The 25,685-nt window shown below is 43.0% G+C and overlaps 1 protein-coding gene across 1 annotated transcript in view; it reads left to right on the top strand.

Moving 5' to 3' along the window:
* The window catches only part of MYLK (myosin light chain kinase), an 807,913-nt gene that overhangs the window by 527,922 nt on the left and 254,306 nt on the right, over window positions 1–25,685 (top strand). Inside the window, exons 12-13 of the mRNA XM_088460742.1 lie at window positions 7,111–7,248; window positions 7,337–7,534. Coding sequence (XP_088316868.1) covers window positions 7,111–7,248; window positions 7,337–7,534 — 336 coding nt within the window. The remainder of the gene's footprint in view (window positions 1–7,110; window positions 7,249–7,336; window positions 7,535–25,685) is intronic.

Below are 25,685 nucleotides of genomic sequence, written 5' to 3'. Positions count from 1 at the left end.
GAATCCGTATTGGTGCGGAAGCCCCTGCGGCTGGTGCCGGAGTAGATGGACCCGGTTGTACAGGAGGTGCTTTAGCGACACCGACTTGCTGCATCAGGGTCTGCAAACACTGCATAAACTGAGCCTGGTCTTGTTCTTGCTTCTCGACTCTAGCAAGTAAATTCTCGAGCAGGTCCATTTTTTGGGCCAGAGTATTCTGTCACAACTCTTGGGTGGATTATGGATGCGGCCCGTAGTTAGGGAGTTGGCTAGACTTATGCCTGAGGCGCGGAGTCTAATGTGCCGGCGGTATTCACTAGGGGACCCTCGCAAGAAGTTATGGACATGGCTGCGTCCGACACACAGGTCGCGGCCCTCAGGATAGGTTCCCTTATACAGGTGCTGGTAAACTCAGGACGCAGTGGAGGAGACGTATTGCTTAGTCGACAGGCCGGGTCAGAACCAAACAGACTAGATATGTACCAGGGAGCAGACGTAACCAGGTCACAGGGGATAGCCGAGGTCAAAACCAGATGTCAGATACAGTACCAGGGGTCAGGCGAAATCAGTGTCACAAACGAAGCCAAGGTCAGAAACAGGTAGTGGAACAACACAGGAACGCTGTGAGCCTATACTCTGGCACTATGTGGTGCCAGAGACTCCCTCTTATAGGGAGGACTTGAAATCTCGCGCGAAACGCTAATCGCGTTTGGCACATCTGCCCCTTTAAGTCTTGGACAGGACGGCGCGCATGCTCCTAGGAGAGCCGTGGCCGCCTGTTACAGCCTTGGGGGGCGCCGGAAGCGTCGGCAGCAGGCGCCTTGGACTCCTCGCCCGCTGTCTAACAGACCAGTGTCGCCGGACCCGGTAAGTGCTCCCCGGAGTCCGGGGCACTGTGACAGCAGACAAGCATCAGACATGACTGCAGGCAGTCTCCCTGGGAGCATCCATGGTGGGAGCTCATCTGTTACGCTGTTATCTGTTAGAATCCACTTCATATGCTCCAGTGAGTGAATTTTTTACAGTGGTTTACATTATAAAAATGTCATCATGTTCATATTTGGTGAATTTACCACCCTATAACAATATTATATCAGGTCTGCCATATCTGTTTGGCTCTAGATGGAACTGTTCAGAATTTGTCTAAACAGGGTTTATAGTCCCTATGTCCTTAGACAACAGTTGAGGTTCTATTCCAACATTTTTCTGGTTCAGAAGCCAGACCGTTCATTCAAACCCTTCCTAAATTTAAAGTCCCTGAATGTTCATTTTAAAGTGAACAGGTTCAAAATGAAATCTCAGAGGACTCAAGTCCACAATATTACGCTCAAAAAATTCATGGTCTCTATGAACATTAAAGATGCTTACTGTACCTGCATGGTTTTGTCGGCATTACCAGTTCAGGGCTCTTCTTTTTTGGGGGGCATCGTCACTGCTCCAAAGGGTATATACCAATGTGATGGCATTTCTTCTCAGTTCCAGGTGGGTGAAGGTCATTCCTAATTTAGATGACCTTCTAACCAAGGCGATACCCTGGAAAGTCTTGTTGGATCATGTGAGAGAGAGAGAACATATGTGGGTAATAAACTATGCCAAAAAGAGCAGACTAGATGGTCCAAGTGGTTCTTATCTGCCGTCAAATTCTATGATACTATGTAAATCAAATCTGCTTCCATCTCAGAGAAGGATATTCCTGAGGATGCTCTTCACCAGGAACAGAGGGCCTGATTCAGACCCGCTCGCGAGCGCTGACCACTCGCAAGCGGGTCGATGTTGGCCAAGTGTGCATGCGCACGACGGAGGCGGCTCCGTTGTGCGCATGCGCGAGACCCGAATAACGACGGCCAAACCGTCGTTATGGGTCTCGCACCAAAGGGGGCGTGTTGTCGATGGTGATGGACAGCACGCCCCCTTTGGTGGGCGTGCCGGGGGCGTGGCTGCCCAGACGGAGGCGTTCCCATGGGAACGACTACCATCTAGGGCTGGCCCCACTGACATCACTAGTGATGTCAGTGGGAGTGCTTTTGGCTCTGATAGAGAAAAAAGCACTCCAGGGCTTGCGGCAGACGAGACCCTACCACAAGGGGCTCATCGCAAGCCCGATGGTCGCGATGGTCTTGATCATCGCGACCATCATTTTGGCCTCTCGCTATAGCTGTGGCCGCTCTCGCTACAGCTATGCGAGCGGCAAGGAGGCCGCTCTTAAATTCAGAGGGACGACCCTGATTCAGAGCGAGCGCTCTGTCAGAGCATCCGGCTCTGAATCAGGGCCAGAGTGTTTCTTTCCTTTCAGAATCTAGTCAAGTCAGCATAGTGGCAGGTGTTTGTGCATTTTTGCATGAGGATGTTGGGCAAGATGATATCTTCTTTCGAGGTAGACCAGTTTGCCCAAGTCAATTTACTGTTTTTTTTAGATCGAGTAATTGTTTAAGTGGAACAAGCCCCATCTTCAATTATCTTCATTTATCTTACTTGTACATCAAACGGTCTCTGAGAGTTCGCCACACACTTTTCTGCTGGCTGCGGAGCAGCTACCTAAGTAAAGGTCATCCGTTTGCCGTTTGGGATTGGATCCTGCTGGTGAGGGGTGTCAGTTTCAGGGGTTTGGGGGCAGTTGTCCTGAAGTCTAATTTCCAGGGACGGTGGTCTTTGGAGCCTGCACAACCGATCAATGTGTTGAAACATCGCACAAAAAAAAGGTGACTCTGGCCTCTTGAGTAGTCAAGCAGTGAAGTTCAGTTAGACATTGCCACAGCCATATCATATCTAAAACATCAGGGGGCAATAAGAGTGCCCAGGCTATGAGGAAGACAGGCTGGGATCATGCTCTGGACAGAGAAGAATATTCAGGCTCTTGATGCAGGGCTAGACAATTTGGATGGAAACATATTAGCTTGACAGAACCAGGGAATAATAGTAAATTTTTCCAGATGTATACTAATAGCTGGTGGAAATATGTGGTCAGCCGGGAATTATCGGTTGTTGCTGTGCACCGGACAAGAAATCAATAATCAACCACTGGGGGCCCACTCCATTCCTAGAGCAGCATAGAAGAAAAATGAATGTGGTGCTAGCAAGAGCTCCTTCATTCAGAACACATACCTGCCTTCACTGCAGTATTGGACTGTCTCAGAGTCCCACTCCTGTTCCCTCTTATTCACTCTAAATCACTGTGCTCTAGGCTGCACCTTCTGAAGGGGACAGTTCTAAATTTTTTTGCAGAGCTAAATGAGTTGAGAGGGAGAACCAGCATTGAGGTGATCACCTAAGCTGTATACTAACATTCAATAATCCCTTCCTTATACCTCCCAACATTTGGGAGGCAGCGAATGGGACTTTTGTGCAAACAAAAAGGGGGTGTGGCCTCCCTGCACTAGTCATTAATCATATTGCTGGGGCATGCCCAGCTCTTCCCGAGAGTCTGAGCTGCCCCAATCCCTTTCTCTGCTGTTTGGATGCATCCATTTACCGCTGGTGAGAGAGATAAACCTCCCAAACTGTTCGCCCCACAAAGCACTGTGGTTCATTGGTTGGAAAGCATGACAGTGACCAAAAAGGCGTGACTGTTCTGTTAAAATTAGGATGGTTGTAAGGTCTGCTTCTCCCAATCTTCAAAATATTGTTATACACAAACATTTCCAAAATCTACAAAATATTGTTAGACACTAGCATTTCCTCCAATCTACAAAAAAATCAGTGGTTAAGCAGCTCTACAGCATGGCAGCATCATTACATCCACATTGCTTGAAGGCAAAAAAACGCTCATATAAGGGCTACTGTATTACAGTGCCTTGCAAAAGTATTCACCCCCTTTGCATTTTTCATGTTTTGTTGCCTCACAACCTGGAATTAAAATGGATTGTTTGAAGGTGTGTAACATTTCATTCACAGAACATGCCTACAACTGTGAAGTTGTGTTTTTTTTTATATTGTGAATCAAACAACATTTAGGACAACATAACAGAAAACTTCAGCGTGCATAACTATTCACCCCCCTAAAGTCAGTACTTTGTCAAGCCACCTTTTGCGGCAACTACAGCTGCAAGTCACTTTGGATAAGTCTCTATGAGCTTGCCACATCTTGCCCCTGGGAGTTTTGCCCATTCCTCAAGGCAACACTGCTCCAGCTCCTTCATGTTGGATGGTTTCCGCTTGTGAACAGCAATCTTCAAGTCTCTATTGGACTGAGATCTGGGCTTTGACTAGGCCATTCCAACACATTTAAATGTTTCCCCTTAAACCACTTGTGCGTTGCTTTAGCAGTATGCTTCGGGTCATTGTCCTGCTGGAAGGTGAACCTCCGTCCCAGTCTCAAATCACAGACAGACTGGAACAGGTTTTGCTCAAGAATATCCCTGTATTTAGCACCAGCTTTCCCTTGACTCAAATCAGTTTCCCAGTCCCTGCTGCTGAAAAACATCCCTACAGCATGATGCTGCCACCACCATGTTTCACTGTGGGGATGGTGTTCTTGGGGTGATGGGATGTGTTGGATTTGCACCAGACATAGCTTTTTCCTTGGTGGCCGAAAAGTTACATTTTAGTCTCATCTGACCAAAGCACCTTCCTCCATACATTTGGGGAGTCGCTCACATGCCGTTTGGTGTTGTGTCTTCTTATTTTTATCACTAAGTAATGGCTTTTTTCTGGCCACTCTTCCATAAAGCCCAGCTCTATGGAGTGTACAGCTTATTGTGGTCACATGCACAGATACACCAGTCTCTGTTGTGGAACTTTGCAGCACCTTCAGGGTTACCTTTGGTCTCTGTGCTGCCTCTCTGATGCCCTCCTTGCCCGGTCTGTGAGTTTTGGTGGGTGGCCCTCTCTTGGCAGGTTTGTTTGGTACCATGTTCTTTCCAGTTGATGATGATGGATCTGATGGTGCACCGGGGGATCATCAAAGATTTGGATCTTTTTTTATAACCCAACCTAGAATTGGACTTCTCAACAACTTTGTCCCTGACTTGTTTGGAGAGCTCCTTGGTCTTCATGATGCGATGCCTCTTGCTTAGTGGTGTTGCAGCCTCTGGGGCCTTTCAGAAAAGGTGTGTATATACTAACAGATCATGTGACACTTAGATTTCACACAGGTGGACTTCATTTCACTAATTATGTGACTTCTGAAGGTAATTGGTTGCGCCAGAACTTTTGAGGGGCTTCATAGCAAATGGGGTGATTACATATGCACATGTCAATTTTCAGAATTGTATTTATAGATTCTTTTTTATATATATTTTTCTAATTTCACTTCACCAAATTAGACTATTTTGTGCAGATCCATCACATAAAATTCAGATAAAAAAATAAATAAATGACAGGTTGTAATGTAACAAAAAAGGTAAAAAAAAAAGCCAAGTGGGTACATGGGTCTTTGAGAGGTGGTCCCCCTAGAAAGCCTGCCTTAGATTCAAAAAGCATACAATCTTCCAAAATGTTCTTTTGGTTTGTGTGTATATGTACGAGATATTTAAATGATATGCGGGTTGTGAAGATTGCAATATGTAAAGGTGTCTCTATAATTTGGGACTATCTTGTAAGCAGACCAGCACTGGCTGCACCCCTTCATGGGTCCCTACAATTGCATTTCCCCAGTGAGCCTATCATCCTCAAGTCCAACACTGTCGCTCATATTTTTCCCTTCAATTTACCCCCATATTGCTATGTAAGATCATGCTCTGGGAACCATTCTACACTTCTGCTCAGGATGTGCCATGGGATTAAAATTGTATTCTCTGGGCACTACAACATTCAACTTTTGAGCCCTTGGAGCCAGTGGACTTAAAGACCTAGAAGAGTGTTTTATTTTGTTCTTGTAGGGTGTCAATATTAGTAGCTGTCTTCTGTCGATCGACTCATTTTCTATGTGAATTATATGTAACCCTCATTTCAGCCTAAGGTAGTGTCCAGATTCCGTGTGAATCAGCATCATCTTTTTCCCAACTATGATCCAGGTTAGTTCTGAGGTTGAGCAGTGCTCTCTTCAATTCTTTGATGCTGTCAGGACTCTTAAAATGCATGTACAGTGGACTAAAGATGTGCACTGTACGAATGGTCTTTTTATCCTGTATGCTTCCCATAGGAATCAGTCCATTGCTTGGAGGATTACAGACTTAATTTGTCAATCTTAGTTGTTGCAGGGGTGTAAGTTCCAGAAAAACTAAAGGGTGATTCTACTAGGTTAGTGGGTGCTTTGCGGGTAACGAGTCATGGAAAGATTTTTGTGCTTAGCATTAAGTTATTTTCTCCAATATCATGGGAGACACTAAATGCCCCCTCTTGTTCTCATTTTTGTTTTGTTCTATTTTGGTTTGTGTTTGCCTTCTAATCTCCCTCTTATAGTCAGTCTCTCTTCTTCTGATCTTATAGGGGTATAGAAGGAAAGGAGTCAAATTACACTCACTATACCCCATAGAATAGGAGAAAAGGTAATAAATGATAGATAGAAAAATCCTATCTTCAACTTTATATGGCAGGTTGGTTGGAATGTGTGAGAGCTGGATTTAGAAAACAGGAATTCTAATATATGAAATTTGTATGTTCATTGTGTTTCCATCCGGTGCTCTGGTTTCCTCTCTCTATCCAAATATATGTTGTGTGCACCAATGATTTTGTTCACAGACATATTGCTTTAGCTGTGCTGCACCCGTGCTGGACCCGTGGCTAGAAGACAGATGATGGTTGTTCAGTGTGTATGAACAACCGTCATCTGCAGATATATCTGCAGATCACTCAAACTCCAGATATATCTGTAAGATGTGCACACAGCTTACCACTACAAGTTGTTTTCTATGTTTTCTTTGTCTTAATATTTCTGTAAATAAAAATGAATGAAAATAGAATTATTATACTAAACAAAATGCTCTTTGTGCCTTGCTTATGAATAATCTCATATAACACTTTGCTTTGATGGGAACAATTCAGCTCAGACTTAACGAAAATTATTCCTTGTTTATATCGAAAGATGTGCATCAGGTCAGAGTTCAGGGAAAATGGAAACCATGCATTATTTTACTATCCATGACTTAGTTGTCCTCCTGATTTTCTTCTGAACAGGTTTATTTCTCTGATATGCAGATTTATGTTATTGGGGTCTTCCCCCAACTAATTTCCTCCTATTATCCTGTTTTACAGAGAAAAAGTCGTCCTTAATGCTGAAAGGTTCTAGATCACCTGCTCCGGAAGAGCATTTTGCTCCAGTCTTCGTGAAAGGTCTGAGTGATCTCCAGGTCATGGATGGAAGTCAGGTTGTGATGAGCGTGGAGGTGTCAGGTAACAAATGTATTTTCTGCCATAGTACATGTAGTCGTCCTCACTTGCGTACGGTTTTAGTAGTATTTATGTATATTTTGTTTTTCAGCCAATCCAACAGCAAAGATTATCTGGTTCCATAATAGTAAAGAAATTCAGGAGACAGAAGACTTCCACTATGAACACAGCGGGAACATGTATTGCCTGTGTATACAGGAAGTGTTTCCAGAGGACACTGGGAAGTACATCTGCGAAGCCTGGAATAGCTTGGGACAGGCAAGAACTGAGGCCAAACTGACCGTACAAGGTGAGGACTTTATCCCATCCTTTTGTATTGATATATATATATATATATGTGTGCAGGGTTACATATACTGTATGTATGTTAAAGAACTATAACTGTACTGTCTATTTATCAAATAGTGTAGTTGACCACAAGCGCCCAATAGTGCATACATAAAGTGAACCAGTGCAACCTGTGCAAATTAAACCTGTCCCTATTTAGGACAGAAATGACTAGAAAACAGTGACACTGTGCAATAAAAATCAAATGATCTAAAAGAAGGAAACTGGATATAGATATATATATATATATATATATATATATATATATATATATATATGGTTTAAAACTTCATAAATATATAGTTTAAGAAAATTTAATTAGATAAAACATTCATACAAAAATACACATAGATATATAATACACAGATACTCCAAGGAAGATAAAAACTTATGGTACTAAATGACAATAAATTGCAATTCTTTTAGTTAAAAAACTAAATATTTTAAAAAATTCGGATGTTAGCTCATCTTTTCAATAGTAATAGGTAGAGTTCATATGGCACAAGATTAGGGTTCCAACGCATTTTGTCCTCTCATCTGGACTTCATCAAGGGGTACTGTCTATTTGCCTGTAACTGTTGTGTGCATGATTGTTTGTATCCATGTAACTGGTCTGTGCATAGTTGTGTGTCTATGCATGTAACTGGTCTGTGCATGGTTGTGTGCCTATGCATGTAACTGTTCTGTGAATGGTTGTGTGCCTATGCATGTAACTGGTCTGTGCATGGTTGTGTGCCTATGCATGTAACTGTTCTGTGCATGGTTGTGTGCCTATGCATGTAACTGGTCTGTGCATGGTTGTGTGCCTATGCATGTAACTGGTCTGTGCATGGTTGTGTGCCTATGCATGTAACTGGTCTGTGCATGGTTGTGTGCCTATGCATGTAACTGGTCTGTGCATGGTTGTGTGCCTATGCATGTAACTGGTCTGTGCATGGTTGAGTGCCTATGCATGTAACTGGTCTGTGCATAGTCTGTGTCTGTATAGTTGAAAGTGGTCTACGCACAATTGTGTGTCTGTCTATTATTGATCTGTGTATTTTTCACATCTTTTTCTCTTGAATATGCGTCTGTCGCAATGTGATGCACTGATTAATTTGATATGTGACACTTGTACATCTGGGCGAATGAGCCTGAATCTGTATACAAAGTGCTAGGATGCAGCGGCCGCTGCTATTTTTCACACCAAGTTCCGTTGTGTTTCATCTGCGACTTTGTACGTATTAAAACTATTTCATTTGTGGTTAAAGTCACAGCCTGGCGTCTCTCGTACAAATTCACTGGTGTTTCACTGCATCTGTGGTGCGAATAAGATTAAAATTTAAAGAGAAGGTTGCTATGCTACACCATTCGGCTTGGTTCACTCACCCCATAGGATATTGTATGAGGACACATCTGTACACTATTTTATTCAACTTTCTCTGATTGCTTTGTATTATGGATGTATGTTTGGAAACAAGGCCCCCATACTTGTAAACAATATTCTGGGTGCAATCTTACCAGTGACTGATAAAGTGGTGATAAACACAACCCCCCTTCTTCCTTCCTACTAGGTCTCTTCATCTGTTGTTGACCTTATATTACCATCATTCTGTATGCTTCACTCCCATTAGCAATGGCATCACAAGGGGGGTGCGGGCCGCATCCGGGTGTCACCCGCCGAGGGGTGACACCAAGGTGCCGACTAACACTCCCCCACAGAGACAGAAGCCAGGTACTGCACTGTAGTTATGAGGATAACAAACAGTTTAGTCACCAGCAGGAAAGCAGAATAGAGAATGATGGTGATATAATGTCAGTAACAGAGGAAGAGACCTCCGAGTTATAGCATCAGATGATATAAGGGTAACAAGCAATGTAGTCACCAGTGGGATTCACTATCATTCTGTATTCTGCTTTACCACTGGTGACTACACTGCTTGTTATCCTCATATCATCTGATGCTATAACTATGAGGTATCGTCCTCTGTTACTGACATTACAGTATATCACCATCATTCTGTTTTCTGCTTTCCCACTGGTGACTACTTATCCTCATATCATCTGATGCTATAATGCTGAGGTCTCTTCATATGTTACTGACATTATATCACCATCATTCTGTATTCTGCTTTCCCATTGGTGACTACATTGCTTGTTATCCTCATATCATCTGATCAGTGGCGGAACTGTGGGAGACAATGGAGTCAGTTGCCGCTGGGCGCCAGCCCTGAATGGGGCACATTCTCCATTGTCACCCGTTCCGTGTCCTACTGTACCTGCTGCTGAAACAGAGGTCCTGATTCAGCAAGGAACGCACGGATGCAGATGCACGCACCCGTCCGCTCCGAGAATATGCTAATCAATGCATACGCATGGGGACCGCAGCACAAGATGCAGATGCCCAACTCTATGCTATGCCGCCCATCTCCCTTTAATCACAGCTTGATCAGCACGCAAGATAGTGTAAACATCGGTAACATCGAGAACCATCGGACCAATTAGCATAATAGTGGTTGACCTGACCTGCCGTAGGATTTTGGCCACTTCCTGTGTACAGCTTACGGTTTGGCTGCATATGCCGCCGCACTGCCTTAATTATGCACGCCCCTATAACGGCGTTATAACGCCTGCGTTCACCTGACCATCCCCCGTCACCACCCACAAACGGCACTACCTGTCAATCAATATCGGAAGGGTCTGTGTACACACTGCTTGTAGTCTGCGTAACCTAACCCGATCGCACTGCCTAGTTTGCGGATGCGCAGTGCGATGCATGCGTAGTGCACAGACATCGGCTGAGTGAGTATGTTTTCTCCTGCACGTTCCTTGCTAAATCAAGCCCAGAGTTCATAGAAGGGGCCGACGGAACCTTCAAGATTTGAAGACTGTGTGAGGAAGAATGGGCCAAAATCACACCTGAGCAATGAATGTGACTAGTTTCTCCATACAGGAGGCGCCTTGAAGCTGTCATTACCAACAAAGGGCCTGATTCAGACCCACTCGCGAGCGGCTGTCCGCTCGCAAGTGGGTCAATGTTATGGACTGAGCATGCGCACGACGGAGGGAGCTCCGTCGTGCGCATGCGCCAGACGCGACGAGCGAAGGAAAGTCCTTCGCTCGTTGTGTCCGATCAAAGGGGGCGTGCTGTCAATGTTGATTGACAGCACGCCCCCTTTGGTAGGCATTCCGGGGGCGTGCCTCCCTGACGGGGGCGTTCCCACGGGAACGCCTCCCGTCAAAAGCCGGCCCACTGACATCACTAGTGATGTCAATGGGAGTGATTTTGGCTCTGATAGAGCCAAAATCACTCCGGAGCTTGCGGTTGAAAACCTCAACCGCAGGCTCCGGCTCGCAATTTCGATGGTTGCGATGGTCACGACCATCGCGGCCATCAAAATGCACGCTCGTATAGCCTGTGGGTGGTGACCCACAGCTATACGAGCGTCCAGGAGGACGCTCCATTTTCATGGAGCCCGGCCCTCATTCAGAGCGTGCGCTCTGCTCAGAGCGTACGGCTCTGAATGAGGGCCAAAGGCTTTTGTACGAAGTATTAAATACATTTCAGTAAGTGTGTTCAATACGTTTTCCCTGTGTCATTTCACATTGTTACACATAACTTAATTTATGGACATCTATGGTTTGATTTCTTTGCACGTGTGGATTGCATGGGTTGTTGCTGACATTTGGTGAAAATGTCATTACAATAGCCCCATTACAAATATATTTACTGAGAAAAATGTTGATGTGTTCAATACTTATTTTATCCGCTGTAGATTCCCTTGTAGATTACAGGTATTATCCCTAATGGGCCGAAATATCAAGTAACTGTGCACCTGGACAAACCATGTTTAGATGTCAGTTTGAACACACCCCTCTGTAATCTAAATCTCTCTGCACATGTTACATCTGCCCCACCTGCAGTGTAGCATGGTTTTACCAAGATGCACAGTTACTTGCTCTTTCTTACTCTATAGCCAACTCTGAATCAGTCCCAATGTCTTTTAAGCAGATCAGTGCCCTGTGTACCCTGACTGATCCCTGAGATTCTTACTTGGGGCCGATTTCAATTAGCCACGAAAAGTCAAGCCGCAATGTTTTCGCCGCATCCGCTTATCTCCGTGTTCAATTCCAAAAGACACGGAAATGGAAACACGCAAAATCAGCGAATAGCGAAACTGGTGAAATGTACTGTGGCAAGAACAGGATAGATCTGACATAGTGGTAAAACTGCAGGTTGTCAGATCCAGGCCAGGGTTTGTGTTTGTAAGTTTGCAACTGGAAAGGCAAGTGATTACAGACTCCTGTGTGAGGCTGGTAAAAGAGCTGCAGAGACACTGGGAAACTGATTCTGATGGTGAAGTAGTCACCCCGATTATAGGCCCGGGGCTGACTAGTGTTAGGGATCCTGGACCTGTGAGTCCACTAAAAGAACTGTATTGCTGTTTGGAAGATTCCGTGTAACAGCCTGTATCATCTTGCCTGTGAACACTGCACTGTCCTGTATACCTGCCTGTGGTGAGAAAATAAATGTCTGTTGGATTTTACCCAGTTTATGTGATGCTTGTCACATTTGGCACCTGAACAAGGACTTTGCTGGATACTACTATGCATCTAGAGCCCAGATACGGTGACCGGATCCACCCATGGCAGCAGTGAGATGCATTGTAGGACACTACCCGCTGCACAGCGGCTTGGTGAGTCTAAGTCGCATTACTAGCAGCTGGGTAGGCGAGTGTGGCAGGCCAGCCATAAAACGGCAGTTGTTCACAGTGATAATCTGTCCATGTGTATATCCAGATTGTGCACATTCTAAAAAAAGCTCAGGGGTATCAGGAATGGCAGCTGAACTCGTCTGAGTCTCCAAGGCTCCAGCTGGCCAAATTAGTCAGGCTGAGTAAGACATGGTTGCAGCAATATAAAAACTCTGCTCAGCATATAGTAGAGGTGGTGGCTTTGGACCATGCTGTGTAAGTACAAGACTATGTGGTGCAACAGTGGGCCCTACATGCTGATCCTCAAACGTTTGAGGAGTTTGCGGTGGTGATTGAACGGTACCTGACTCTTGGGAAGTTGACTAAAGCCAAGCAAAGGTTCCAGCCAGTGCCCAAGCCTAGAACTCAGGTCTCAGTTGTTAAAGCCAACAATCCACCTCCAGCTGTGTGTTTTTACTGCAGCAAGCCCAGTCATTTGCGCCAGGACTGCCCAAAGCAGGGCGAGCCGATGAACTGCAGTGCTGGAAAAACAACTCGACCAGTGGTCAGCAAGGCAGCCGGAAACATTTCTCCGACGCAAACCACCTTGTTTCGCTTGATGGTGCGAGTGGAAGGCCAGGATGTCTGGGCCATAGTGGATACTGGCAGTGAAATAACCATCATCTCTGCCAACCTGGTTCCACCTGGGGCTGATCAGATGCTACCCCCGATAAAGATTATATGTGTACATGGGGATAATGCCCCCGAGCGCACCTCCCTATAGTGATAAAAGGATGATCTCTGAAGGTGGTAGCCGCAGTAGCTGCCAGACCACCCTACCCATGATCCTAGGTCGGGATTTTCCATTATTATAAGAGGTGGTTAATTGGCATGATGACAGCAGACGGTCCATGTCAGAGGTGTCCCAAAGTTTGGTGGCTGTAACACCCTCCTTGGCCAATGAGCAACAGGAGGGGAAACCGAGGCACAGTGGGGTCCCATTGGCAAGGAAGTGTCTTTGCAGGACTTTGGTAAATGCATTTGAAAATGTTGTAGAGATAAATGGTAGAGCAATCACGGCTTTACCAACAGAAGGTGTACCATACTTTGCATTGAAAAATGATTTGTTATATCGTGTAACATATTTGCAGGGTTAGAGAGTAGACCAATTGTTGGTTCCCCAGAAACATGAGCAGTTGGTGTTGAGGGCGGCTCATACACACCTGTGGTGTGGCCATTTTGGGGAGGAGAAAACTCTCCAGCGTATTCAGTTAAGATTCTTCTGGCCCGGCATTCATGCAGCAGTAAAAAAGTATTGTCAGCAATGTCCAGTGTGTCAGAAGACAGCACCCCGGCCAGGGTTTCGAGCTCCCTTGGTTCCCCTCCCTGTCATTTCTGTACGTTTTGAAAGAATTGGTATGGATCTGATAGGGCCGGCGGAAAAATCTGCTTGTTGGCATCAATACATATTAGTGGTAGTAGATTATGCCACAAGGTACCCGGAGGCCATCCCGCTATTGTTTTGTTTGCATGCTTGTATATGCATTCATATGGACTCTGATGCATGGGTTTCAACTGCTATGCTTCTTTATTCAGCCATTTGCAAACTATAGACATACTGAACACCAGACTACACCCACTTCCCAGCATTCCCCATGGTCCTAGGGACCGTCACTGAAGATTCAGGCTTTCACATATAAGTTAGGGAGTGTCTACAAACATTAGGCATATCTAATGCAATAATATCACAGCTATGTAACATGAAATCTAACACTATTGCCCGGGAGTTATTGATGCTATATACCCATCTGGGAATACCAAAAGAGGTTCTGACAGGTCAAGGAACTCCTTTTGTATCTAAATTAATGAAAGATTTGTGCCGACTGTTAAGGGTAGATAGGATTACCACCAAGTTTATCACCCACAAGCGGATGGTCTAGTGGCACACTTTAACCAGACCCTTAAACAGATGATAAAAAGGGCGGTGTCACAAGAAAAGCCAGATTGGGATCTACTCCTGCTTTATTTGATGTTTACAGTTTGTGAGGTGCCCCAATCCTCCACAGGGTTCAGTCCCTTCGAACTCCTCTATGGAAGGCAACCTAGAGGAATTTTAGATATATTAAAGGAAGGGTGTGAGCAACAGTCATGTCAAGATCCTAATATCGTTCAGTTTGTGTCCCAATTGTATGGCCGGTTAAGGCAGATTGTGCCACTGCTGAATGAACATATGGACAGAGCTCAGCAACGTCAGAAATACAATTATGATGTTACCACAGTCAACCAATCTTTGCAACCAGAAGACAAGGTACTAGTGCTTGTGCCTACTACTGAAAGCAAACTGTATGCTCAATGGCGAGGCCCTTGGGAGATCATAGAGGTGGTGGGACCTGTAAACTACAGGGTACGACAGGAGGGTAGGAGGAAGGAAGCACAAATTGAGCATGTAAATCTATTAAAACCTTGAAAAGAAAGTACTAGTCAACCCTCTGTAGTGGCAAAGAAAATCCCAAACTACCCAGAGGTACCCATGGAGGTCACCCTCAGTCTTAGCCACAAACAGGAAGTGGTGAGCTTAGTAGCACGAAACCAAGATGTATTCTCTGCTATTCCAGGAAAGACCCAAATCCTACAGCATGATATTGTTACTCCTCCCGGGGTGATAAAGCAGAGACCCTATCGCATTCTCGAGGCAAAATGGGCAGAGGTAAAACAAGAGGTAGAGGAGATGCTGCACTTAGGGGTCATAGAGGAATGGAATAACCCCATTGTCTTAGTGCCTAAGCCTTCGGGGGGGGTTACGTTTCAGTAATGACTTTCGCAAGCTAAATAAAGTTTCTCAGTTTGACTCCTACCCTATGTCCCGAGTTGATGCTAGCAAAAAGCCAGTATATCACCACTCTCGATTTGACAAAAAGGTATTGGCAGATTCCTTTGACTGAAGCTGCTAAAGCAAAAACAGCCTTATCTACCCCAGAGGATTAGTTCCAGTACAAAATGCTGCCTTTTGATTTGCATGGAGCGCCAGCAACTTTCCAGAGGGCTATAAATAAGTTACTTCGGTCCCACAGGGAGTATGCAGCTGCATATTTAGACAACATAGTCATCTTTAGCTCTGACTGGGAGTCACACCTTCCAAGGGTAAAGGCAGTGTTACAATCTTTACGGGAACATGGGTTTACTGCTAACATTGAGAAATGTGCCATTGGAATGGTGGAGGCGAAATACTTGGGATATATATCATAGGCAGAGGGCAGGTTAAACCTCAGCCCAGTAAGGTGGAAGCAGTCCTCACGTGGCCTCAACCCAAATGTAAATTACAACTCAGAACATTCCTTTGTCTGGTGGGTTATTACCGCATTCACACGTGATTTTACCACTAGGGAGGCTCCACTGACTGAGGGCCTGATTAAGAGCCGGACGCTCTGACCAGAGCGCTCGCTCTGAATCAGGGCCCTCCTATATGAAAATGGAGCGTCCTCCTGGACGCTTGCATAGCTGTGGGTGACCACCCACAGCTTATGCGAGCGTCCATGATGATGGTCGCGATGGTCAAGACCATCGGGCTTGCGACGGAGACCCTGCGGTAGGGTCTCGCTGCCGCAAGCCCTAGTGATGTCAGTGGGGCCGGCTTCAGACGGTAGGCGTTCCCATGGGAACGCCTCCGTCTGGCAGCCACACCCCCGGCACGCCCACCAAAGGGGGCATGCTGTCAATCAACATCAACAGCACGCCCCCTTTGGTGCGAGACCCGGAGCGACGGCTACCCCGTTGCTAGCCGGGTCTCGCGCATGCGCACGATGGAGCTCCCTCTGTCGTGCGCGTGCGCAGTGGGGTAACATCGACCCTCTTGCGAGCATCCTGCGCTCTCGAGCGGGTCTGAATGCCTTAGGAAACAGTCTCCAGATCAGATAATGTGCTCTAGGCAAGATTTAAGATGAGCTTTGTGTGTAGAGCCTGTTTTGCAAAAAAGAATCTCACCTTCATCCTGGCGCTGGTCTCTGCAGCATCCCCGGGACTTGGCAAAAAAACGAAACGACTTACCCGAGCCACGGACCCACTATCTGTATGTGTGTTGCCACACACTATGTTTTAGTGCATACTTACCGAGTTTCTGGCTGTCGCCTCCGGGAGGGGACAACCAGGTCGGTGTAGCAGGGGGCATGGCGACGGGGTAAGTAGGCGATGCGGGGGCGTAGCGACTCGATTGCGGCCCCGGCCCTGCTTTACAATGCCGATATTATCGGCATTGTAAAGCAGGCGGCGGGGCTACGATGACGCAGGGGCAGTTGCCAATCCAGGAGAGTCCCCTTCTCTTGCAGGGGTTTCGGGAGCGGCACCTGATTTTCGGGAAACTCCCGGTCAAACCGGGAGAGAAGGCAACCATGTTTTAGTGTTAAGTAAGTGCAGTAAATGCCAATGAACATCTATAGTTACCATTCACTGTTGGCTTGGATTGTAGAGCAGTAAGGCACTAGGTAAATAAATTTGCCTCACTTCCACCAAATATCAGTTTGGTGTGATGCAGTTGTTATGTATAGGGCACAGTGTAATCAGTGGGCATGCTGCGCCATACTTTAATTGTGTGTTCTTTCTGTGGTACTCAACCTGTCTTTCCAAGTTCCCTCTGGTGTATGGAGCACCACTGTCCATTTTACCACCTCTCGTGGTCCGGTTTGGGCAGTAGTAATTTGCTGGTGCTCCGCTGGCCGATGCTGTCGCTTCCTTCCCAGCTGCTGGACTGCATCTTTGATGTACCCTTTGTGTTCCAAATGTGCAATAGACTGACATAATCTAATGGGCTGTTGTAATTAATTCTTAAAGTTCTAGTGCTTATTAAGGATAATATTCAATTAAACTATAAAATTAACTTCTAAAATATCATACATATAATCAAGCGTTAGGGATATGTAAAAACATTTTTAAAATATTGAATTAAGATAAATAGGATATACCATGAAATGATTTTATATATAATAACTCCTTAGTGCATTTGTTGTAAAGTGGATCAAGGGGAGAAAGAAAAAAAGAGAGGGAGGGACGGACGGAGAGGAAGGGAGTCTGGGGAGGGACTAAATACTGGTCTTAGTGGAGGTTATTCATCAGAGGAAAGAGCCCAGATCGAAATCTATATTTAGGGGTAAATTTACTAAAGTGAGAGTTTTTAGAAGTGAGTTTTAAAAGTGATGTTGCCCATAGAAACCAATCAGATTCTATTTAACATTTAACTAGCACCTTCTAGAAGTTAATAGCTAGAATCTGATTGGTTGCTATGGGCAGCAACACTTTTAAAACTCACTTCTAAAAACTCTCCTTTTAGTAAATTTACCCCTAGTCTTTTTGGATTTATTGTATCCAAATAGTAAATCCACTTAGCTTCCTCTTTCGATATTTCAGCAATCTTGTAGCCGCCTCTCCAGTTGTTTTTATTTTCTTTATTCCTTGGAGTTTCAGTCCCTAGGGGTCGCTTTTCTGGTATAATGCGAAGTGCGTTTCTATGGGATTTTTTATGTTTCGTATATGTTCTGCGATTCTGCACTTCAATGACTAAGTGGCCCTTCCCACATACTGTATCCCACTGGGGAATTCTAAGAAATATATTACCCCTTTGGTTTCGCAAGTGATGTGTCATGCTTCAGACTATTAAAACCACTTTCTTACCGCTCTGGTGCCTGTCAAGGCTAGCGCTGAGGTCTGCTCGCGCTGTGCATCACTCCAGGATAGCACAGAGGTCCGCTTACGCTGTACATCGCTCCTGGCTGGAGCTGAGGTCTGTCTGTGCTGCTCCTGCCCCATCCGCTTAGTGTCCTGTGCATGAAGATGGCTTTCCGCAGCGTGACTTCTCAGCATGATGGCACACAGGCTGCACGCCAGAGTTCCCTCCTAAACAATAGTATGGGTGCAGCCATGTTGGACTCCGTCACCTGACACTCTTCCTCCACCAGCTGATCCCAGACCAACTGATCACAGCCTCCAATCCCTGGAGATCTTCCCCTATAAACTCCATTTTAGGACTGTCCTCTGTTGCCAGTATAACGTCACTTCTTGCTGAAGTTACAGCTCAGTGTTGAGCTCCCGGGTACTCTGTATCTGAACAGTCCCAGTCCATTATATCCAGTTCCTATATCTGGTAAACAAGTCTCCTATACCAACTTGCACTACCAACTTGCACACCAGTCTGGTTTTTACCCCTGAGACTTGTTCCTTTAGCCACCATCGGTTCCAGCTTATACCTCCAACCATCAGTCTCATCTGATGCTTCCAACATTGGACTCTTAGCAGTTAATTTCCTCAATTCATCAACATTGGTCCCAACCGATCAAGTAAATCAATTCATCAACATCGGAATCTTATCACTTAAGTTCTTAAAGTCATCAACATCGGTCCCAACTGATCAAGTTCATCAATTCATTAATATCAGACTCATATCAATTAAGTTCTTCAATTCTTTAACATCGGTATCAAACCGATCAAGTTAATCAATTCTTCAACATCGGATTCTAATCCATCAAGTTCTTCAAATCATCAACATCGGTCTCAAACCAATCCAGCTTTCAATCCAGCATCATCCATCTCAATCTGATTCTGCTCATTGAGTCAGTATTCTCTCCAGTTCTAATTTCAACCTGCTATTCAATAAAGACATTCTCTGCCGTATTTCTATCTCCTTACTTCATTACATGAGGAGGTCCTGGGTCAAGCCCCCCAAGCTCCTTCACGCATCTCTGATCTCCACTTCAGCCTCCCATGCCTGTTCCTACCCACACCAACCCTCAGTAGTGACATGATATTTTCATTTATCTTGTAATCTGGATTTTATTGTTTGATCTGAATGTTGCGACTATTTTGATGCTTCTCTGCTTTGTGTTTTTATAGCTTTGACATTTTATTATCCTTTATTTATTATTATCCTTTGTATGGCGCCACAAGTGTTCCGCAGCACCTTACATAGTACATAGAACTAATAAGTGAACAAGAAACAAGTAATTACAGTACATTACAGTGCAGGACAAACACACAATTTATATACATAGCTGCAATAGCGAATAAAGCACTCACAATAAGCAGCCGGGAGTTGGCTGTCACGTGTTAGGTGCCCTTATGGGGAGTAAAGAGTAGAAAATGTAAAGAGAAGCACATGAGGGAAGAGGTCCCTGCTCGTGAGAGCTTACATTCTTACATTTTAGACAATAGTGGAAACCTGCTTTATTTTCCTCCACCCTTGTGGATTTTATTGCTTTTTTCTTAGGTGTTATAGCACTCTTTACCACCTTTGTTCTGATATTCTTTGCTTTATGGTATATGACTTGTGGTTTACTTGGGAGATGACCATTCATTTTTTTATCCTTTAACAGTATTAGCCAGTATTTCCAGTTTCTTCAATTGATTGCTGTATTGGGTAATAAAGGATAGTTAATTTTACTTCTTTTCTTCCGCTTTTTTTTTCATTTGGGATCTATAGTGTTTTTCTTTCCAATTTCAATACCTCTTCATAGTCCTAAGCTCGATCTTCTGTTTTGTAGCCTTTTTCCAACAAATTATTTTTTGATTATGTTGCTTGTTTTTCATTGTCTACTGTTTTTGAACAATTCTTTTTTATTCTCTTGAATTGCCTCTTACGGATGTTGAGCAGCCATCTTGGGTGGTGGTTGCTTTTATGTTCAATAAACGTTTTGAGTTTCACCTCTTTTATGTGTGTACGTGTTTCCAAAATATTGTTTTCGATGTAATTTCTAAATCTAGAAACATAACCTTGAAATTCGCTCCAGACAACAACCTCAATAAGTTTGAGACCTACATACATTTGCACAAATTCATACTTACTTTAAAAAAAATCATGATAGAAAACATCAACATACCAATAGCATCTGAAAATGGTCCTTATCAACACATGACTCTTAAGAAACAGTTTAACCTATTCAACAGAAAGGCCCCTATGTAGAAACGTTCCAAAGTATGGTGGAGAAGGAACTGCAAGATCTCAGCACTATAAAAGCCAACACTATAATCTATACAAACAAGAAAAGCAAGAACTGAAAGCCAATGAGGAAATTTGCACAAAGCCAGCTGACAAAGGAGGTGGAATTGTAATAATGGATCTTTATCCAATACTTGTTTGAAGCTAACAAGATCTTACAAAACTTATGAACCCCTAATAGAAGACCCCACAAATTATGCAAAAATGGAGACAATGCTAAGAGAGGCACTGCTCATGGAAACATTAAACAAAAAGCAGTATGAATACATTTCAATGGAACACCATAAATTCCTGTTTTTTTACATTCTACCAAAGATCCACAAGGATATAAAGAACCTGGCAGGAAGGCCCATAATGGGAAGCATAGACTCACTAACAAGCAACATATCCAAGTACATTGACCAATTTTTGCAGTTATTGGTGTCAAAACAGATAAGTCATCTGAGGAACTCAGTCAACATCCTAAACATCTTAGAGGGCTTCATCTGGAAAGAGGAATACATGCTAGTAACATGCAATATTACCTCGCTATACAGCATAATGGATCACTAGAAGGGTTGCTTCCTAGTCTATGACATTCTGGAGATTGAAAGCAATCTGCCCGCCAGGCAGATTAGATTTCATTGTGGAAGCCATGAGATTCATACTAAGTCACAACCATTTTTGGTTTGAGGGCGGGCACTACAAACAGGTTTGTGGTACCGCGATGGGTACTAAATTCACATCGGGGTAAACAAACCTGTTTGTGGCATAATGGAAAAATCTGAAGATTTGGGATAACAATCCATTCTCAGAACATGTGAAATTATGGAAGAGTTTTATAGACGAAGTATTCTCCATTTGGTCAGGAGTTAAATGGATCTTGAGGATTTTTTCTGTATATGAACAAGAACAAACTTAACCTGCACTTCACCTCTTGTAGCAGCAAGAACAGGGTTACGTTTCTGGATTTAGAAATCTACGTAGAAAACAATATCTTGGAAATTGGTACACACATAAAAGAGGTGGATTGCAATACTTTTATTGAACATAAAAGCAGCCACCACCCAAGCTGACTATGCAACATCACCGAGGGGCAATTCAAGAGACTAAAATCTAATTGTTCAAAAACAGTAGACTATAAAAGTTTGCAGAATGAAAAAAAAATTCCTGGCAAAAGTATACAAATCAGAAGCTCTAGCTGAGGACTATGAAGAGGTATTGAAATTGGAAAGAAAAACACTTTTGATCACAAATAAAAAAAGAGGAATGAAAGAAGTAAGGAAAATTAAATATCCTTTATTCCGCAATACAGCAATCAATCTAAGAAACTGGAAATAATATTAAACAAATACTGGAAAATACTGTTAAAAAATGAAAAACTGAATGGTCTTCTCCCAAGTAAACTACAAAGTAATATTTCGTAAAGCAAAGAATATCATAACAATGATGGTAAATACCATCTAAGAAAAAAGCTATAAAATCCACATGGTTGGAGGAAAATAAAGCAGGTTTCCACTATTGTCTAAAATGTCAGAGCTGTAAAAACACGAAGCAAAGAAGCACTAAAAAAGTTGAGACATTCAGATCAAAAAATAAAAATGCTGAGTACAAGATAAAAGAAACCATCACTTGCGAAACCCAAGGGGTAATATATTTCTTATCCCCGTTGGTTACAGTATGCGGGGAGGACAACTGGGGCATTGAAGTGCAGGATCGCAGAACATATAAGAAAAATTAAAAACAACATAGAAACGCACAGTATTCCGGTACATCGCATTATGCCAGAAAAGCGACCCCTGGGGACTGAAATTCCTATGAATAAAGAAAATAAAAAAAAACAACTGGAGAGGCAGAGACAAGATTGCTGAAATATTGAAAGAGGAAGCTAAAAGGATTTACTATTTGGATACAATAAAACCCCAAAGGACTAAATATAGATTTTCGATCTGGGCTCTTTCCTCTGAATAAACTCCACTACAACCAATATTTAGGGGTAAATTTAGTAAAGTGAGAGTTTTAAGATGTGAGTTTTAAAAGTTATGTTGCCCGTAGCAACCAATCAGATTCTAGCTATTATCTTCTAGAAGGTGCTAGTTAAATGATTAGTAAAATCTGATTGGTTGCTATGGGCATCATCACTTTTAAAACTCACTTCTAAAAACTCTCACTTTAGTAAATTTCCACCTTAGTCCCTCCCCAGGCCTTTCCCCTCCTCTCCACTCCCTCTTCCTTCTTTCTCTTTCTTTCTTTCTTTCTTTTTCTTTCTTTCTTTCTTTCTTTCTTTCTTTCTTCAGGGGGTGATCCACTATACAACAAATGCACCAAGGAATTATTATATATAAAATAATTAAATAATTTAACAATTTTTTACATATTACTAACGATTGAATTTATGTACGGTATTTTATAAAATTATTTAAACAATTGAATTATTATTCCAAATGCTTTAAGGATGAATTGCAACAGCCCATTAGATTATACCAGTCTATTGCACATTGGAACACATAGGGTACTTCAAAGAAGCCATTTTAAAACAAATCTGGACTCAAATGATGCATAATAGCTGCTTTTGAACGAACAACCAATTGGAACACAGTACCACCTATACAGTACCTAGCATCCTACTAGGTTTGAGGCTATCCCTGACAAAGCCCCAAGCGGGTGAAATGCATTGGAGGAACCTCACAGACTAAAGCTATGGTACCCTGGAAAACGTAAGTCGGCGCACGTGAAGCCAGAAGTTGTTCCTTTGCATTCCAGGCTGCGGTCCAGTAGCCTGGAAGGACGTGACAGCACTGGCCATGGAGGATGGCCAGCAAATTACTACTTCCCAAAACTGCCCAAAACTGGACCATGAAAGGTGGAAAAAGGACAGTGGTGCCCCATACACCTGAGGGAAGCCGGAAAGTCAGGTTATGTGCCACAGACGTTCTGTCTGTGGCATATAACCTGTTCTACACAAGGAAAGTATGACACAGCATGCACACTGATTACACTGTGCCCTATACAACTGCATCACACCAAACTAATATTTGGTGGAAGTGGGGCATATTTATCTACCTAGTGCCTTACTGCTCTATAATCAAAGCCCAACAGTGAAATGTAACTATAGATGTTCATTGGCATTTACTGCACTTAGTTAGCACTAAGAAGTTTAGGTAGGAAAAACAGATACAAGTTGAGTATCCCATATCCAAATATTCCGAAATACGGAATACGGAATATTCTGAAATACGGAATATTTTTAGCATGACTGAGGAAGTGAAACCTTTGCTTTCTAATGGTTCAATGTACACAAACTTTGTTCACAGAACAAAATTATTAAATATATAGTATAAAAGAACCTTCAGGCTGTGTGTATAAGGTGTAGATGAAACCTAAATTAATTTCATGTATGTACACAAACTTTTTTTTGATGCACAAAATTATTAAAAATATTGTATAAAATTACTTTCAGGCTGTGTGTATAAGGTGTATATAATGCATAAATGTATTCTGTAGATTTGGGTCCCATTCCCAATGTATCTCATTATGGTATGTAATTATTCCAAAATACCGTATATTCCAATATCCAAAATACACCTGGTCCCAAGCATTTTGGATATGGGAGACTCAACCTGTATCTGGACTTTTTAAACACAGATCAGGTGGAACTCAGTTTTACCAGAGCAAAGTGTATATTTTATGTATAGCCACAACGGTTTTATGTATATGGCTGTATGCTATAACATTACTGAATTTAAGTTATGTTTTAATATATGTTGAATGAAGTAGATATATAAGTATTTGCTGAAAAGATCTCTATATGTTTAAAACTGCACAAACTTTGGACACATTATAGTCTGTAGTGACGCTTTAATATTTTTTTAGTTAAATCAATTCTATTTTAGATGACAAACAGATACCACTGGTAGTGGAACGATTGCTTATGATCTTAAAAACTCCGTTTTACTGTGGATAAATAAACAGTGCTTTATTTTACTATACTCTGTACAGTGGGTCATTTGCTCCCTACTCTTTCCACTACATCTGTTTCTCTACCTACTACCACCCCACACCAGGCTAGAATTGCACCGAAAACACTCTCATTGTTGTTACTTATATATTATTACTAGTACAGGAACCTACCATAGTTGTTTTTTGGCTGCAAGCTATTTCAACTGTTCCTATACATAGAATTTGTGCAGATAGTTAACCATAAACTGTTCATTAATCTACATATTGTTAACTACAGTAAAGTCTCTATCTGCAGCCATACCCAACAGCGTATCACTTCAGATGCAGTGATTGTGATATTGTTTGCAGTTCCATTTGGTCAGATATTTTATAGAACTGGTTTAGGAAAGCCAGTTCACTAACAAACATGTCACTAGGGCTGCCTACAAATGTACATATGAGGCCTGTATTATTCCTAAGACAATTTAGGGAAGTAATGAGGGGGCGATTCATTTGTTGCATGGGCAGCGATATTTAATGAGTGCCCAGTTTTGCAATTCAATTGTTCTGGGCGCTCATTAATTATCATCCTCTTCACGCCCTACTAGACTTGGTTCAGCAGTGTAAAACTGCTAAGCCCGTCTAAAGTCCTGGTTAGGGCGCCCTAACCACCGGTTTCTCACACATTTTTACTCGCACCCTCCTGAGCAGAAATGACGGCGGCTATCACGCTCAGACAGAGCAACAATTGAATTTGCTCAGTTGTGCACCTTAAAAAGCAATTGAATTGTCCTCTGAGAGTCAAAAACCAATTACAGGCTTTTTTCCTGCCTTTCTCTTGACTGTCTCAAAGAACCTTTTCACTGGATACAGTATATAAGCTCATAGATTGTTACAAATACAATGATTTTATTATAATTTTATTAGTCATTATCCTGACTACATATTATTTATGGGCATATTTATCACAATTCGCTATTCAGATGCGGATTGGCTTTGATAAATTTGAATACATCACAAGGATGTTATAAAAATCGCATGCCGGGACAGAGCTTGCGATAAAGCTCTGTCCCTGCGAATCCACTTCAGATACTTTTTCTGAAAAATACAGTGAGTATGTGTACACGCATGTGCTGCCGCCGGCTGCTGCTACCCCACCCCCACTGTGACCGTCCCCGGCGTTATTATCACAGGACTTCCCCCGGTATTTTTTCACGATTATATTTTTTGTAAATCTGAGCAGATCACATTTATGGGAAATGTGATCTGTTTACTAAAATATGTTAAGTGAAGGGATTGGGGTAGTTTTTCACGAAAACTACTCTAATTGCCCTTTAATAAGTTTATGTGATACTACATTAATGTGAAATGTAGTAAACCCCTTAATGTCTAAAACTGGTGTGAAATCACATGAGAGCTACTGGGTATATACAGTCAGGTGCATAAATATTGGGACATTGACAGAATTTTCATATTTTGGCCTCTATTCACCACAATGGCTTTGAAATGAAACAAACAAGATGTGCTTTAACTGCAGACTTTCA

This window comes from Taudactylus pleione, unplaced genomic scaffold (genome assembly GCF_031769625.1).
Source record: "Taudactylus pleione unplaced genomic scaffold, aTauple2 ptg000977l, whole genome shotgun sequence".
NCBI classification, from domain to species: domain Eukaryota; kingdom Metazoa; phylum Chordata; class Amphibia; order Anura; family Myobatrachidae; genus Taudactylus; species Taudactylus pleione.
This window is presented reverse-complemented; position numbering and strand designations above follow the sequence as displayed.